The sequence below is a fragment of the Saccoglossus kowalevskii genome, chromosome 14 (genome assembly GCF_978046115.1).
Source record: "Saccoglossus kowalevskii chromosome 14, keSacKowa6.1, whole genome shotgun sequence".
Classification (NCBI taxonomy): Eukaryota; Metazoa; Hemichordata; class Enteropneusta; family Harrimaniidae; genus Saccoglossus; species Saccoglossus kowalevskii.
Window position 1 is genome coordinate 18,894,368 of NC_140654.1, and position 17,663 is coordinate 18,912,030.

Genomic DNA, 17,663 nt, shown 5'->3' on the forward strand with positions numbered 1-17,663 from the left:
AAAAAATGAAGAATATGCATAGTATCAATGCAATCAGACTTATTAGTCAAAAATATTACTTTTTACCAAAAATGACAAAAATATTCACCAAAATTAGAGAATTGAAGATATCATAAAATGAACAAATCTGAGAGAGGTCCACATGTGGTACCTATATATGTAATATCAAAGCAATTGGACGAGAGGTTTTTAACAAGAAGTCGAAAATATCACTTTTTACCAAAAATGACAAAACTATTCACCAAAATTAGAGAATTGAAGATATCATCATGAAATGAACAAATCTAAGAGAGGTCAACCCAAGGTACATATACACTAAGTTATCACAGCATTCAGACTTGTAGTTTCCAAGAAGAAGAAGTCGAAAAAGTAAAACATTAACAATCACTCATATGATGAGCTCCGCTCGACAAAGTCGACAGTGGAGCTAATAAAATTATAACTTTCAAGCACACCAATGTTAAACAGATCACTGCATATAAATACAAACGTAATCTGCATTGATCATCCGAGCCAAATGACCATTTTTCTATTCAATGCATGAAATTGAACATTAAAATGGGACAAACAAAGGTCATAGCGTTCTCGTGGGCTAAAAATCATCTTGTTGATTCAACAAACATGAAGCTATTTTTGGGGTATTTCCACACTTAATAATCTCACATTACTACTATACATATTTGATGGTCGATGTATCTCAATAGAGCCCGGTTGTGATTATGACAACGTGAACAACAGTGTTTTTTTTTTTTTTTCACATACAAAATCATACAGACACAGAAATAATATTTTTTTTAAAGATTTATTTATTCAATCAGTTTATGACATATCATCATCATTTGTGCCATCCTCCTCTTCATCTTCCACCTCCTCTTCTCCATCACTTTCATGTTTTACAGGCTTTTTATTTTTTACACTCAAGTTTTCAAAAGTCCCGTCATTTGACCACATACATTCCAATTTTATGGAGAATTTTGACATCTTATGATCAAGAAGTTTCTGTGAATCAGAAATATAAAAAAAAAAATTTATAATAATTTGCTGGGAAATGGCAATGTGCATTTACAATAATGCAAGCCAACAAGTCATTATATGAGATGCATGCTTTCATAGCAAGATTATATAGGAATGGGCACACATGTTCATGATCATGTTCATAATATGTATTTACTCGTACACTGGGCTCAGACAACTAATACAACAGAAGTAATGCGTGCCACGTTTGTTTAGGTTATCAGTTCTTACTATATCTAGTGAACGAGATTATCAATAGATCTCTTAAAATAACGTGAGATCTATTCATATTCCAATCATCTATCGCGAATACATCGCGAGATATAGGTAATTCTTATTACCTCCATGACCACACCAAAATACGAAAACGGCATTTACAGAAGAATTTAGCAAATCTGAGGACGATAGTTCCGAACGTGTATAACACGTACTATGAAGTCAAACACGACAAAAATAATCCCTAGTTTTTACCGATAACCGGCTTAGGCCAATAGGCTGAGAGATATCATGTATATGTATATGTTTTGGCACCCCTGAACACAAAAACAAAACTGTTAACACACAAAGTGGTATGATCGCTAGAACCGCAACGATAGACCCTTGCAAAATCCAAAACAGCAAGAAATATTGTTTCAAAGTTGCTCATTATATATTCAAAAACTATTCTAAGACATTCAGTTACATAACTCGCCTAAATGTTGGTCGATTCTTAAAATTCTTACACAGGTCAAAATGTCCATAACGCACCTCTCGTTGTTTTAAAAATGTCCGGATTCGTTTTACGAAGAAATAAGCAATTTCCGAGAAGGAAGCACAAAGCGTGCAAAATATCTGGTGTTCGATAAACTTTGACGGCGTCTATGTCAATACTACTGAGCAGGGCACACATATAATACATGTATATAATTATGTCGATTAACACTTTAAATAATAAGCATTGCCAGTATGTTGTATTGGTAGTCTGAGCACTGGGTAAAAGAAAACGGTTGAGAAATCTTTTAAGTGTGTATAAATGACTGAGAACTGAATTGATTTTGTTGCATTTTGACAACCAGCGTGTAGAACAGCATTTTTGAAAACATGGCCGACCATCAGCCATTTTGAATTGGATCAATGAAACAAACTGATGTGCATTTCAAACCGTTGCAAAGAAACACATAACAGAACATTTAATTAGTAGGCAACACATACATAAATGCATATTCATAGACTAATCAGAAACTTATCAGAAATTTAACAACAAACAGCATTACTTGTTTTTGGACATTCGATCAAACTTAGAACGCAAAATAACATGCATAACATAACAAAGGAAGCTCAGAAAAAGCTCCTGTATGCTGAAAGTATTTGAGGTACATGAATCAGAATTAAAATGCTAAGATTATTTAGATATCAAAAAATTACCTAATTTAGGCAAATTTGGATAATTAAAATAACAAATTTATTTCAATCCTAAAATTAATCAGTTGTTACAGCAGAGCCTAAGCAGAGCAACTAAGTTCCAATGAAATTTAAAGATATCAGTATAACAACTAAAAATAGCCTAATTGACCTGTCACTCAAAGGTTTTTGCCAAAAAAAAATAAATTGCATTTCATTTGAGAGTAGGGAAGTGTGTAACAGTATTACATATTAGTAACATGCACAGACTTCCACTGAAACCTTATCAGGTCTATGCATTATCACAAAGCATTAAAATCTAATAATTGGTTCTTGAGATATTGAATAGCTCCACTTCACGTCTTTGTAACTACATTTTGTATGTTCTAAATAACAACCAATGTAGTAATTATTATCAACTTGTTACAAATCAAACAAAGTATCAAAGTAATTAAGCTGGTATTTTCAAGAAAGTCAAAAATTGCATTTTTTACCAAAAATTACAAAAATAATGGCTAAAAATAGAGAATTGGCGATGTTGCCACAAAATAACTAAACTCAGAGTAACAACATACTGTAAAATACTTTATTTTCGCTTGGAATTTATTTTCGCTATTTTCGCTGAAGGGATGATTCCGTGAAAATAAAATCCAGTGAATATACTTTTTTTCCTATATTTCACATTAAACTCATCAAAAATCAGTGAAAATAAATTCCAAGCAAAACGCCCAAAAAGCCTTTTCAGCGAAAATTAATTCCAACGAAAATAAAGTATTCCACAGTACTAAGTATCAAAGTAATTGAGCTGGTAGATTTGACAAAAAATTTCACTAAAATGTTGGCAAAAAAAAGGGAATTGAAGATTTTGCCACTGAATTAAAAAAAACTGATAGAGGTCAAGTCAATGCATGTCAACTATCAACCAAATAGTGTTGTTGTTGATTATATTTCTAGTAGATTCAAAACATACATGTAAACAAATTTAAGTAAATTAAATAAATCAATACAGAAAAATGGCACCAATGTCACATGACCATAGATGTATATATCCCCCGAGGAACAATGTACCAAATCTTATTAAATTTGATAATAGTTTCTCAAAATATCAGTGAAACAGACATATACGATCGCACACGCACAGATACACTAACCGCAAAGACTCCCATTGTGTGCTTCATACACGCGAGTCAAAATTCGGTTAATTAAGATTACTGGTACGTTAATTATTAATATCTATCAGTATTTAATTTCAACACATGGTGCGAAATAAGGTCACCATGATAAGTACGATGACAGTAACCATACGTACCAATATCCGTGCTTGTTCTGGTGTTAGATTGTGTCCAGCTTTGCAAACAGTGTGCTCAGATAATAATGTTACAATTCCTGCAAAATTAAATTACCAATATAACCACATTACAACAAATTATTGCGAGCGTGCTAGTGAATTCCAAGCATAGAATGAAAAGTTGAATTTGAAAATTCAAATATTCTTGTACTGTAAAATACTTTATTTTCGCTATTTTCGCTTTAGGAATGATTTAGCGAAAATAAAATCCAGCGAATATACTTTTTTTCCTATATTTTACATTCAACTTGTCACAAATCAGTGAAAATAAATTCCATTCAAAACACTTTTCAGCAAAAATTTATTCCAGCTAAAATAAAGTATTTTACACAGAGCACTAGAAGATCTTTGGTGATATTCAAAACACAAGCAGACTTAGTACTTATTTTTTTGGTGTATTTTTTCCTGAATTTACATTACTAATTGCATTTTAAAATTTCTCGTGTTGAACATTCCACAGAAAGTGCAGGTACGACTGCTTCACGCCGTTGCACTTGAGTAGAAATCTACTTTTTTTGTGTTTGCCAATGATTCCATTGCTATTTATTACATTTGCTGAACTTTGACTTGATGAAATGTTTTTACATACAGTAAGTTTGAAATAAACATATCCCTTGCATTGTGGTGAAAAATGTTGTCTTTGGTGATTCTTTATCGTCAACTACTACACCAACCCGGCATAGCTTGGAGAATGGTGGGAGGGATGACATTTTGCAGAGCCCTATTACACACTACAGATTCATGGCAAAACAATATGCACTGCTTTAAGGTAGCGAGACTATTATTTGTGTTGAAAATTACGATTTTCACATTTATTTATTAATTGATGAAATGCACCATAAACTTTCATATGATAAAGTCAATATAACATAGAATGTCATGTAAGTTGGTTAAAATGTAGATTTTCTGAAGGGAAGCAAGGCAGCCTCAGTAGTGTTTTCCAAAATCAACAACACAGGTTTAATTTGTGTGCCTATAAGTTTCAAAGATAAACTCAAGACAAAGCAATGTTAAGATGTGTTATCAGTAGCTATCTGACACACAATGAGTGTTTCCAAACAATTGAGTGGTTTGTCTCCGCCCCTGTTTGTTTCACAGATTAGTCATTTGCATATGAATGTGTCAGATACAAGGTCACACAGCCACTGAAAAAAATCATTGATTTTGGTGTTTTCATATGCCGAATTTATCCAATTATAGCTATCCCATTACTTTATTTTTTTGGTTTCCAATAGCCTTACACATTTGATGTCCCTACACATGGTAAAACAGACCTTGATGGGAAAACAGATTGATTGTGCCAATAAACAAGCTTGAAAATCTTTGCTGTTACTTCATGGACGTTTTCTACGAGTTTATGTTTTTCAAAATACAAGGTCTTTAACAAAAAATAACGTATACTTATTGTCGTCATATTAACACCAAATTTTCACAGCTTTAAGGTGACAATGAGAGGAACTTGAATGTGTCCAGACAAACTATTTCATCGATTATTTACCAACGAGTTGTGGTTTGAGTTGGGGGCAATGCGACTAAAACAGTAATTGAAATTCAGGACACTATTTTTTAAAATGCGTTGCTTGAATAAAACTAACCAGACACATTCATTTTACCAGACTATTGAACAACTAGGAAAAGTGAAAAAAATACTTCTTATCGCCAGCATAAATGCGTAATTTTTTTTTTTACAGAAAAAGTAATTTTTCACCTTTGATTGAGTTACGCGTCATAGAATGCAGATACGGGCATGCAAAATACACTTGTGAAAAGCTTGAAGTCTGGCGATTCTAAAAATATATACTTTCCCGGGTCTATTTGTAGTCATTTAGTCACAATTAGAAGATGAAAACAAGTATGCAAATAATAGTCCCGCTACCTTAAGTGACTTACTAAACAGGTTTTGTAAAAATTTCTGATTATTTTATTAGATGATTATTTTATAAGAATTAAGGTTTGGCTAAATCCAAGCCAGTTACTGGTGAAGGTTAAGAGGAAGCCAAGCCTTTGGTGACAGTTGCTGGGTTAGCCGAAACCGTGCCATGTGATGGGTAAAAGATTAGCTGATTGGTTACTGGTGAAGGGTAAGAGGGAGCCAAGCCTTTGGTGACAGTTGCCGGGTTAGCTAGAACCGTGCCATGTGATGGGTGAAGGATCAGCTGATTGGTTAATAGTGAAGGGTAAGAGGAAGCCAAGCCTTTGGTGACAGTTGCCGGGTTAGCTAGAACCGTGCCATGTGATGGGTGAAGGATCAGCTGATTGGTTAATGGTGAAGGGTATAAGAGGAAGCCAAGCCTTTGGTGACAGTTGCTGGGTTAGCTGAAACCGTGCCATGTAATGGGTAAAAGATTAGCTGATTGGTTACTGGTGAAGGGTAAGAGGGAGCCAAGCCTTTGGTGACAGTTGCCGGGTTAGCTAGAACCGTGCCATGTGATGGGTGAAGGATCAGCTGATTGGTTAATAGTGAAGGGTAAGAGGAAGCCAAGCCTTTGGTGACAGTTGCCGGGTTAGCTGAAACCGTGCCATGTGATGGGTTAAAAGATTAGCTGATTGGTTACTGGTGAAGGGTCAGAGAAAGCTCAGCCATTGGTGATGGGGGAAGGGTTCACAGAAGTCTTTTTTTGAAATGTCCACGCCATGCTAAATTATTGAACACTGAATGTCTATTTTATGTAACAACTCAATGTCTACAATCAGACAATTCGTTTAAAATGTTTGATTGAAAACTCAGTTTGGTACTACATGAGAAGACAGTGTGACCATCTCTCTATGATAATGCCAATTTAATATGCTATCAGACCCACCAACAATTATACATTTTTTTTTTTATTTTTTGTACAAACAAATTACATTTCTAGACATAAACCTTTTCACCACCAGACTTTGTCACCCAAATTTTTCTGCACTTTTTCTTAAATTCTTCAATATTTCTAAAAAATGAACCTTAATTCTGGAGCCAACAAACACAATTTTATATTTTTAATCAACAAATTTTTTTTTTTTTTGTCTAATCTTTTGGAATTTGTAGTGAAAAAGTCACTGTCTCTCTTGATGTTTTATTCTCAATATGCTAATTCAAGTACATGCACAAACCAGTCTCCAAAACATGTCACATGTTTGGAAGCATTGTCTGAATCGCACGGTCCCGTATCTTCGATCTATAGGCTTCTACACGATACCGTGCAGGATCGCATAGGCTAATTGCGTATCTTAAGCAGTGAGATCTGGTAGGATGCGCCTCAAAACAAGGCCCCCAATCAGCTTGGACGTACCAAATTATAAAACAAAATTCCACTTCCTGTTTTTGTCGCTATGAAGAGATCTTTCCCACACAAAACTGCGTCGATTGCCTGTACCTGATGAGGCTTGAGGGCACCAACACCGAAAACTTTTGCAATTTTATCATCACAAATATCACGATTCATGGGCGCCGCGCCATTTTGTTTAAAATGAAACACCAAAGAAGGATTTGTAACACGCAAACTGATTAAATGAACACACATTTAGTTTGTCTGAATGTGATTATTACTGACATTTACAGATGAGCATTTTCAATTTAGCGTTGACGAAAAAAAAAACCAAGTCTGCTTTACCATAACTACTTGCATGAAAGTGTCCAGACAGTCTGTGATTAATAACTTAATATTGCATCAAGGCAACAAGATTGATATCAAAGTAAATGCTACTCCAGTCTTTAGGCCATGTTTGGAAAGATAATCTCAAATAAGTATAATCTATCTGTGACCCCCTTCCCTTAGCCTAATGAGGTATAGTATCAGTTACTATATTCAAAGTTCACCTGTTGCTATGGTGATGACCCAGATTAAAATGGAGGATCTTCCTGAATTACTAATGAATGTTTAGACGCATTTCAATCAAACCTAAATCTTATAAGTATGCTTTGCAGCTTCTACTCCAGTGTATTAAAAACATTTTAAATGATATCTCATCAACGATAGACATTCATTACTGAAACAAGCCATGCATGGTACAGTCCCCATTAGTTATCAATTTTAAGATATATAGTTTTATTTATAGTAATATAGCTGGAATATAACCATGTCAGGAATATGATTTTTTAACATTAAAATGATTGACATTTGTATATGATCGTCAAACAAGAACTTGTCCATATTGAGAGATATTGCTCTGAACAGCATTTAAAATCAACCATTTTGAATACATGTATATATATATAACATGATGTATAACGAATATATAAAATTTGAATATACAATCAGTCAAAGCATTTAAGAGATATGCTCTAGAAGCCCAATCATTAAGACAAAATGGCTGTCAGTCAGCCATTTTGAATCCAAACTGAAAAATAAAATGACGTGCATCAGGAACCCGTAATGTCTAATGTATATACCAAGTTTGAACAAAATTTATCTGTAAACAGCCGAGAAATGCTTGATTTTTAGGATTTTTTAGCACAAAAATGGCCGCCATTCGGCCATCTTGAATCATATGTATAATATCATGTATGATGTACAGTTTGTATGTGTGAAGTTTAATTGTGATTGGTCTAGGCATTTCTAAGATACAGGTTCGGACACACGCACAGATGCACACATGCACGCACAGACACATGGAGGTCAAAACATAAGTCTCCGTTTTCAGACTGCGTCCGAAAGGGGACTAATAAAGCTTAAAGAGACACTGAGGGTTTATAGTGAAGTTATAACTATTGCAAAGACTATGTGTCATGCCTGTCATTTATGATTGAACAATGTTTGTTTTGATCTGCAAATAGCATGTAGTGCATGTGATGTAGATGAAGACCAATCAGGCGGTATTTTACAATATTCCCCTCTCAAAAATCAACATTTTGACATTGAGCTATGAATAAGAAATTCAAATTCAAGATCAAATCATTCGTTTTCTGCGGCAGGCATTCGGTCTGCGCCTTTCACACAATACACAAAGATATCGTACTGAACAGAAAATTGTGGCTTGACAACTGAGCTGTATTTTATCAGGCGTCGCCGAGCAGGTCCAATTTGTAGACTAACACCATTTATTATCAACTGATCGAAAGTTTGGAACAATACAAAAACTACACTATTGAGCTCTTGAAGATTCCAAAACAAGAACGCCACCGAACAGTATTAAAGTTGGCGCCCTGAAATTGTTAGGCAGCCTCGTTCTGGTAACGGTTTCTGATTGGTCAGAGAAAATATTTAGAAGTCATATTCATAGGTAATATTCTCGCTGCATCCAGCGACATAAATCATCTATTCGCCCAGTCAACCCTGAGAAACCAGTGATGATATGATCAAAGCAGAAGAAAACAAGCCATGCATGGCACAGTCCCAGTTAGTTATCAAATTTAAGATATATAGTTTTGTTTATAGTAATATAGCTGGAATATAAACATGTCAGGAATATGATTATGATGATTGATTAACATTAAAATGATTTGATCGTCAAATGAGTATTGAGAGATATTGCTCTGGAACAGGATTTAATTAAAACAAAATCAGCCATTTTGAATACATGTATAATAAATATATAAAATTTGAACATAATCAGTCAAAGCATGTCAGAGATATGGCACTAGAGCTTCATTCATTAATACAAAATGGCCACCAGTCGGCCATTTCAAATCCGATCTGAAAAATAAAATGACGTGCATCCATAATGTCTGATGTATGTACCAAGTTTGAACCAAATCCATCTATAAATGCTTGATATTTGGTGATTTTTTTAGCACAAAAATGGCCACCATTCGGCCATTTTCAATAGGATCGTCAAACCAATGTATTTGTACATCTATGACATGATTTATAATGAATATTTGAACATAATCAGTGTAAGCAAGTCAGAGATATAGCACTAGAACCACATTCATTAAAACAAAATGGCTGCCAGTCGGCCATTTTGAGTCTTACATGTATCTGAAAAACAAAATGATGTGCATGAAGGTCCTATAATGTCCAACGTATATACTAGGTTTGAACAAAATCCATCTGTAAACAGCTGGGAAGTGCTTGATTTTGATGATTTTTTAGCACAAAAATGGCCACCTTTCGGCCATTTTTAATAGAATCATCAAACCAATAAATCTGTATATCTATGACATAATCAGTCAAAGCAAGCCTGAGGTATGGCACTAGAACCACATTCATTAAAACGAAATGGGCGCAAGTCGGCCATTCTTAATCCATTGATGCTGCAGGTCGGCGTCTTCTACACTGATCTGACGCATATCGCGCAAGGTGTGTCGGGAGTTTGTTCGAAACTTCGAACGTTTTGAAGTCAATCGTCAATTGGCACGTATTAAATAATGATAAATGAAAATTAGAAATATTGTATGGTCAAACTGGACCCAAATTGCACAAATTTGCAATGAGTTTACGGCTGCTACTGTCTGGTTCAGAAGGAGTTCTACGCGTAATTGTATCGCGTTCAAGGATGTTCTATTTTCGAACTAGTTGAAACCGGAAATTACGCAAGTACTTTCGAACTTCAAACACAAATTTTATTATTGTTATCATGTGTTAGTTTCTGTTATTTCCACGATTTAATTATTTATGACATTAATATTTCACTCAATAAACAATATTTCACTAAAATATACGCGATTAAAAAGCAACTTAAATTGGGAAAAAAATTATCAAGTTCCGTGTATAAACACTAGTGTAAAGAGACAGTGGAGCGCTATTTTAGCCAAAACCGGCTAGTAAGGCGTCATATGACACAGGTTTGTGCTGGGACAGCGCTTCCGGTGACGACACAACGTTCTTAATCTTATCTGAAAACAAAAAGATGTGCATCAAGGTCCTATAATGTCCAATGTATATACCAAGTTTGAACAAAACCACTCTGTAAACAGCCAAGAAATACTTGATTTTGATGATTTTTAGAACAAAAATGGCCGCCATTCGGCCATCTTGAAACAGATTGTGAAACAAATTGATGAGCATATGTATAATATCATGTATGATGTATGTGTGAAGTTTGATTGTGATTGGAACGCACGGACGCACGGAGGTCAAAACATAAGTGCCCGTTTTCGGACAGCGTCCGAACGGGAACTAATTAGAAGCATATATTATCAGTCAGGTGGTTTCCTATGTCATGTGACATCCCCTTAATGAATCATTTACCTTTTTTGAGAGTAGTAGGAAGTCCAAGTTGTCGCAAATGTGGCTCCATAGAATGAGGAAACTGTTCTAATGGACCTTCGTCAAGCGTGACTGTGTACGCTGCTTTATTCCCAGACCGTGGGTGGTCTGCAAAAGAGTAACCCTCAAACCATCTGAATTCAGAGAAAAAATAGAGGAAATTTTAGTGAAAAATTCTACACATTTAGTTTTGAATGGAGAAACAATGACATGATAAAAAGTCTGACTAGTCTGTTTATGTTGCATTCATATGTCAGTTTGCAACTACGGTGACATGATACCAAGATCCTGTTTCAATCTCGCTCTCACATAAGCGTTCCTACTCAAAAAAATGCGAATGCGCATGCCCGAGGTAACTAGGATACTGGGATGTCCAGGTGGATCAAAATAGCTGCTCACGATGCCGTTTTACGATAACTATATTTTCAGTACATTTTCGATGTAATACATTTTTTCATTATGAATCTGGTAATACATGTTTTATTGTTTTATTACAAACCGCCTATGTCATGTCAGTAGGTCGTAGCATCATGGGATCTTGACATGGGATCTTGACATGATGTCACCAAACAGAACTATGCACGTTGCAAACCCCAAGTAATGTACCTCTGGTAAAATACATTAGAATGGTCTTTTCAATGCCACCTGATATGCATTGAATTATTATTGATCAAATGACAAGCACATCTTCTGTATTTTCTATGTAAACTAACTTTAGTTCTTTGCTGTGTAGTGTGTAAGATAATTTTCTTATTGAATCTTTCAATTTTATCATTTACTTTCTGGTATACGTCAGTAATTGCAATTTATCATCTTGTGCGCATGACCAAGTACCACAGTTGAGGTTTGCATCTTATAACAAGTGGCCCTCGTTTACAATCATAATAAACACAAACTTGCAATTACAGTAATTTCTTAGAGAATTATTATGTTTTCTTGAGAAAAAGACTGGTTTATTTATTTAACCAAAATTAATGACTCAACTCCTGGTTTCTAAGTGCAACTGAGCATGCCCGAATAATTAATTACAAGTCAGGTCGGGTCAGGTCGGGTCAGGTCAAGTCAAGTCAAGTCAAGTCAGGTCAGGTCAAGTCAGGTCATGTCAGGTCAACTCAACTCTAGGTCACAGTTCAAAGGTTACAAGTCACAACATTACAGTCGTAGAACAGTACAATTACCTACACGAAACTGTGCACTTACTTTATCGTTTCATCTTTGGTTTTATTTGTAAATAAAATTCCTACATTTCCCGCCAATCTTTTACTCAGCCTATGCAAATTTTCCCTGTACTCATTTTCTGGTCTTCTACCAAATGCAAGTGACATAACTTTATTTTTACCTAAAAAAAACCTGAAAAAGTGAAATATGAAAAATATTATACATCTAGCATCGAAAACAACATTTGTCATTCTGTAAAAAGCTGATTATCAACACTCATTCAGCATTCATTCAAACAGTAACATTTTCCTCTACTGGAAAATACTTTATTTTAGCTGGAATTTGTTTTCGCTGACAAAAGCTTTTGTGCATTTTGTATAGAATTTATTTTCAATGACAAATTGAATGTAAAATGTAGAGGAAAAGTGTATTTGCTGGATTTTATTTTCACTGAACTCGTTCCTTCAGCAAAAATAGTGAAAATTAATTCCAAGCGAAAATAAAGTATTTCACAGTACGTCACAACCATTGACACGCTAAAGGTCATTGACGTCACATTTCAACACTTTTTGTTGTTTACATGGGATGCAAGAGCTCTACAAGTCTACATTTTCTGGCCTCTAGATTGCGACCATTTTGGTCACCATGGCTATTGAATTTTAGTAACTCCAATTTCAACCTGGCGACAAATTCACTGTAAAATAAAACAGATTATACAGCTTGCCAACTCTTGGTAGCACACTTCTATGAATTTCACTATTTGCTGTATTTAATTCTTATTATTGTGTATAAATATTTGCTCCATATTTGGAAAGTCCGAGTGATAAACCATGTGCTGTAAAATGACTAATTTTCACTGGGTTTAAATTCACGGTTAAATTGGGTTTTAAATTCACGATTTTATCATTTAGATAATGTATTCTATGCTAAATTTTACATATTCACTGGGTTTTAATTTAGCGCATTTTCCAGTCAGCGAAATAAGCAAAATTAACCCTTTTCAGGGTTCTCCCCAGGGCTTTTTAGCGCCGAGGTCCGCGGCGCTATACCTGTGAATCTCGGCGCTTCACTTGGGACCTCGGCGCTATGTGTTCCCACCTCGGCGCTTGATTTCATATTTGACATGCTAATATCAGATGTGAAAAAGCTTTGTTCGCCACGCCGGTCGGCCCCGACCGTCACTCAAAATTAGTGACCACCACGGAAATGCTTCCGACGAGGACTATTGTCTGATTGTTGGTATAATTACGTACCGACCGACACGCATCCTGCCAGTCGTGGATTATAATTTATAAACAATAGACCTAGTCGCACGATACGTAGCGGCTAGTCAAATTTGTGGAATTAGCACCTCTTTGTTTGTAAGTAAATACTTTCTGCGATAGACACAGTCTTTAGATTGAAAGCTAAAATTATTTCAAAATCAATTCCACCTCGATATAACATGGTCAAATCGGAGTTCACGATCAGTTCACGCTACTCAAGAAAAAAACAACGTGTTTATTGCGTGATTTAGTAAAATACATTTGAACTGTTATCATTGCGAATCATGTAAAAACTCTTCTTTCAAGACCTAATTTACCTTTTAAAAATTGCAAATCACCTCTTTCGAAAGCTGTCATGCAGTTTTCAATTGAAATTGATGCCAACACATCGTGCTACGACATCGCTTTACTTCCGCAATGTAATTTTTATGATCACTACCATTCGGAAAACTTCGGGTTCTACCGGCATTACCATGCGGCATTTTGATTGGTTAATGGAATTCTTGACCCATCGGGTCAAAGGACACATGCTAATGTTTCACAAACATCATGGCGGGTCTGTTTTTTTTTTACCGAAGCGATCAAGTGATCAAAAATAATCGCTCCCGATAAAAATAAGTCGGATTTTACTTACATTTCATATAAAAAAAAAAGAAGTAAAATTTGTTGAGGAATTATTGCTATAACTGGTGTATAACATGGCCAAGTAAGTTATGTCACGTCGTAACTTTGATGATCGTTTTGAAGCTTTATTTGTTCGCTCATTACTGTAATTGTAAACGTTTTAGAAGTTGATGGTACGAATAATAAATTACAACAATACGTCAATTAATTACGTGATCGATTTTTTGAAGGAGAATGTTTTTGGAGTGAATAAAATTATGAGATTCGTGAACATAAATCTGGCTTAACGTTTTGAATGCGTTTCCTTCAACGTTTTACAAAACAATTAAATTGCAACAATAATGTATTTGTGTTTGTTTTTAATCTGTAGCATTTGTATTTCGAGAATGTTTCAAACTCTTCTAAATTGTGAAACATAATGTGTTGATTCCATTAAAAAAAATATTTGCCCTGTGACTGAGCTCACTAATATTCATAATTGTAAATAAGTTCTGTTAATCATGAAGGAAAGATATGTAAATGATATGCAAATTATTATGCAAATTAGCCCCGGCGCTATGCATTTTTTCTGGGGAGAACCCTGCTTTTACAGCACTTTGCAGCAGAATGGGATTGAAAGTGGATCTGATATTGTCAGTGAATCAGTGTCAACCATAATATTACAAAGGACATCCCATCTGAAATAGCTAAATTTAAACATATTTGGTGTTCTTTAATTTATTTGTTTAACAATCAAATCTGACGACTAGCAATTTTGTACTTTGTACTACTAATTTTTCTAGTTGACCACAAAAAATTTCAAATTGGTTGCCATAGAAAAAAAAATTAAACTTTGATGGCTGATACAATGTTGCTAAACACAGAACAATGTACATTGCTAAGATGCACACTACTAACTGTACCATGTATTTCTATGGGCACTGCGCAAGCTGCTGTGGAACATCGGTTGAAGACCTGGTGAAAATAGTTAAAGCCAACGAAACAGTACAAGCTCAACTTTGAAATAATCCTGAGCACTCAAATTTATACATGTTCTACATATTTGGGTAATCATGTTTCACTGTTCAGGACTATCCCAAAGTACAGTTTACTGAGAGATTTTTGGCCTTTGCTTTCACAGTGACGATTGACAGGCGGTGAAAAGATGTCCTCGCCGAGAATATTGTAAAACCTGTCTTTTTAGCTAGCATGTTATTTTAGCTAATTAAGCTAATCTGTAATTTCGCTAATTCAAGATGTCACTAATTTAAAATAAAGTATATTCTCACAATGAGATTGTTGACACTTTAGCTAAATTAAGATTCAGTTAATTCATGCATGGAGTCAAATTCGCATTTCTCAGTCACTACTGCTTTGCTAAAACCCCTATAAAACCCATCGCAATGTGAACAATCCACCATTCAGATCTGTGGTTTCCAACCAAGCAGCTTGTCTAAATGAAAGTTACCCAGTCTGTCTGTCCTTGATCTGTAGAACATTTGGTACAAATACAAATCCTGTTACCATATTTCTCATGTGTACAAATCAACATATATTATGAGGTTAATACGAGGATACCTCAAAGTATGCACTCAGACAGTACGCCGCTGCGCTGCGCTGCGGTCGATACTCTGACTGTACTGTATTCTCATAATAACCTTATTACTATACATGTACATCTTTTCCTTCCAAGGATACATCATGAGAACGCCAAAATCCAAAAAGTTTAGAGCAGAATCAGCAAACTTCTTTGTGCGAGTTCAGTCAAACCCTGGTGGCAGCCATGTTTGTTTTTATTATTAGAGGACGCTTGCATGTGTAATCATTCCATATTTGGAATTCGCAAAATACCCTGAAAATACCCTGCAAAATACCGCAAAATTACGATGACAGATGTATGATAATAGTAGTTCTAACATTTGGTACATACAAAACTTATCAAGTATGTTTTTTACCTACAAATTAAGCCGATGTTCATATTTTGTGTGAAAATGTTTTTTTTAGGAGACTTGACCCTATATGAAGAGTGTTGGTTGAATAATACAATGTTCAGTGGTCCTCACCTACTATGTTTCCATTCATTCCGTACATCTTTGAGTTTATTATTTCTCATATTCTGTACTGAAAATAAAAATATTCTGGCGTAGCTGTCTACACTATTTTGAACCTAGGGAAAAAAAAAAAAAGAGCATTTATCATCAATTACCAGTACATTTACTTCATGGCAATTACGACACAGAATAAGTTAAAGTAGGAGAGCAGGAGACCTGCGCATGCGTCAGCCGGCCATAGTGTGTCATTGTTTACAAACAAGCATCTAGCCACAAGTCTTTGCGTTTTTAGCATGTGTTGTTATCGTCGCTTGGGACTCGATTCCCGTGCGTGCGCAGGTGATGACCCTCCACTTTAAGGTAGAACACTACACAAGGTGAAAATATTGTCAGCCCAATGGGAGTGCTGAATATTAATTAGTAATAATGAATATTAATTAGTAATAATGAATATTAATTAGTAATAATGAATATTAATGAGCTTGAGCACACAAGTAATTACCTTTTTTTACTACCTCACTAAGATATTATAATAGTAGTAACAAATTCTCACTTCCTGTTTGGTTACATTTAAAATATACTCTGAATATTTACTTTTGGTATGTGTTGGTTCTTGGGTATTTCAGCTTCGTTTAGTAATTCAGACTTCCCAGATTGCGTAAAAACGGATAGTTTCATAATTTTGACATAGAAAATGGCTGGGCTAAATCATTTGCTGAGGGACGGCTGCTTAGGTACATGTATATGCACTATAACTTGTAGCAAATAAACCTGAAAGTCAAAGGCAATCAAAAAAAATACGACTTTCTACTAAGATAAACAAAGTACAGTAAGATCTTCACTTTTTCATAGCATAAACACACTTTTCACCCTCACTTATTATGACACCCTCAAAAGCAAGTAATTACCGTTCCCCTCAAGGGTAAACAATGGTTCAGTCCCATACTTTATGCTGCGATTTGAAACACTTTTTTATGCTTCGTAAGCTTATGTTTTCTCAATTACGATTTGTTGGTCGTCGCTGCCATCCCTGGATTGTCCCATTTCACTTGGCTATCGCGAAGGAAATTTAAAAAAAACTTTTAAAAAAGTAATTAGTAAACACTGTTTTTGACCTTTGTCGTCATTATTAATTATCCTTGACTTTTTTTATGCCAGAGTGAATTACATCACATGGAATTGTTCCCTGGCAGTTCGTAATAACAATGAATCCATGTCCTTTATAAAAATTCACAGCGGTTTGTGTCTATTTGGTTCTCACTGGTCACCATGATCACCACCCCACCCCCCCCCTCCTGAGTCTTGCAAATATCGATTGGGTCGCAATTACATAGCTATCACCAAGGTATATAGTCTTTCACCCCTTGGTTATTACGCAGGACTGTGGTTATTACAGGTATCACTGATTTTTCATCACAGGAGTAAGTCACGTCTCAAATTTTGGTTCCAATTGCTGGCCGGGGTAGCTGTATTTAGTGTTCATTTCTATGCAAAGTAAAATAGTATCACTTCTGTGGACGGCCGACAAATTATTTGGGTTCTGTGGTTCTCCTGGCACGTATAACTGACTTTCAGTTTTTTTTCTACTATTCTGACGTGTACTGGGTTGTATAACTGACAAGTAAGTACTACAGGGTTGCAGCCAGGATTTTTGACAATGGGGAAATGGTGGCCCACCAGCTTTAATTTTGTGGAACAATTATAATTTTTTGGGGAC

The 17,663-nt window shown here is 35.2% G+C and overlaps 1 protein-coding gene across 1 annotated transcript in view; it reads right to left on the reverse strand.

Moving 5' to 3' along the window:
• Positions 1–746: 746 nt before the first annotated feature.
• Positions 747–17,663, reverse strand: part of LOC100373843 (mRNA turnover protein 4 homolog) — a 33,303-nt gene continuing 16,386 nt past the window's right edge. The window contains exons 3-7 of the mRNA XM_085507679.1: positions 15,959–16,062; positions 12,070–12,219; positions 10,852–11,003; positions 3,704–3,780; positions 747–999 (exon numbers count right to left, since the gene is read on the reverse strand). Of these exons, the coding sequence (XP_085363805.1) occupies positions 820–999; positions 3,704–3,780; positions 10,852–11,003; positions 12,070–12,219; positions 15,959–16,062 (663 nt within the window). The 3' untranslated portion in view covers positions 747–819. The remainder of the gene's footprint in view (positions 1,000–3,703; positions 3,781–10,851; positions 11,004–12,069; positions 12,220–15,958; positions 16,063–17,663) is intronic.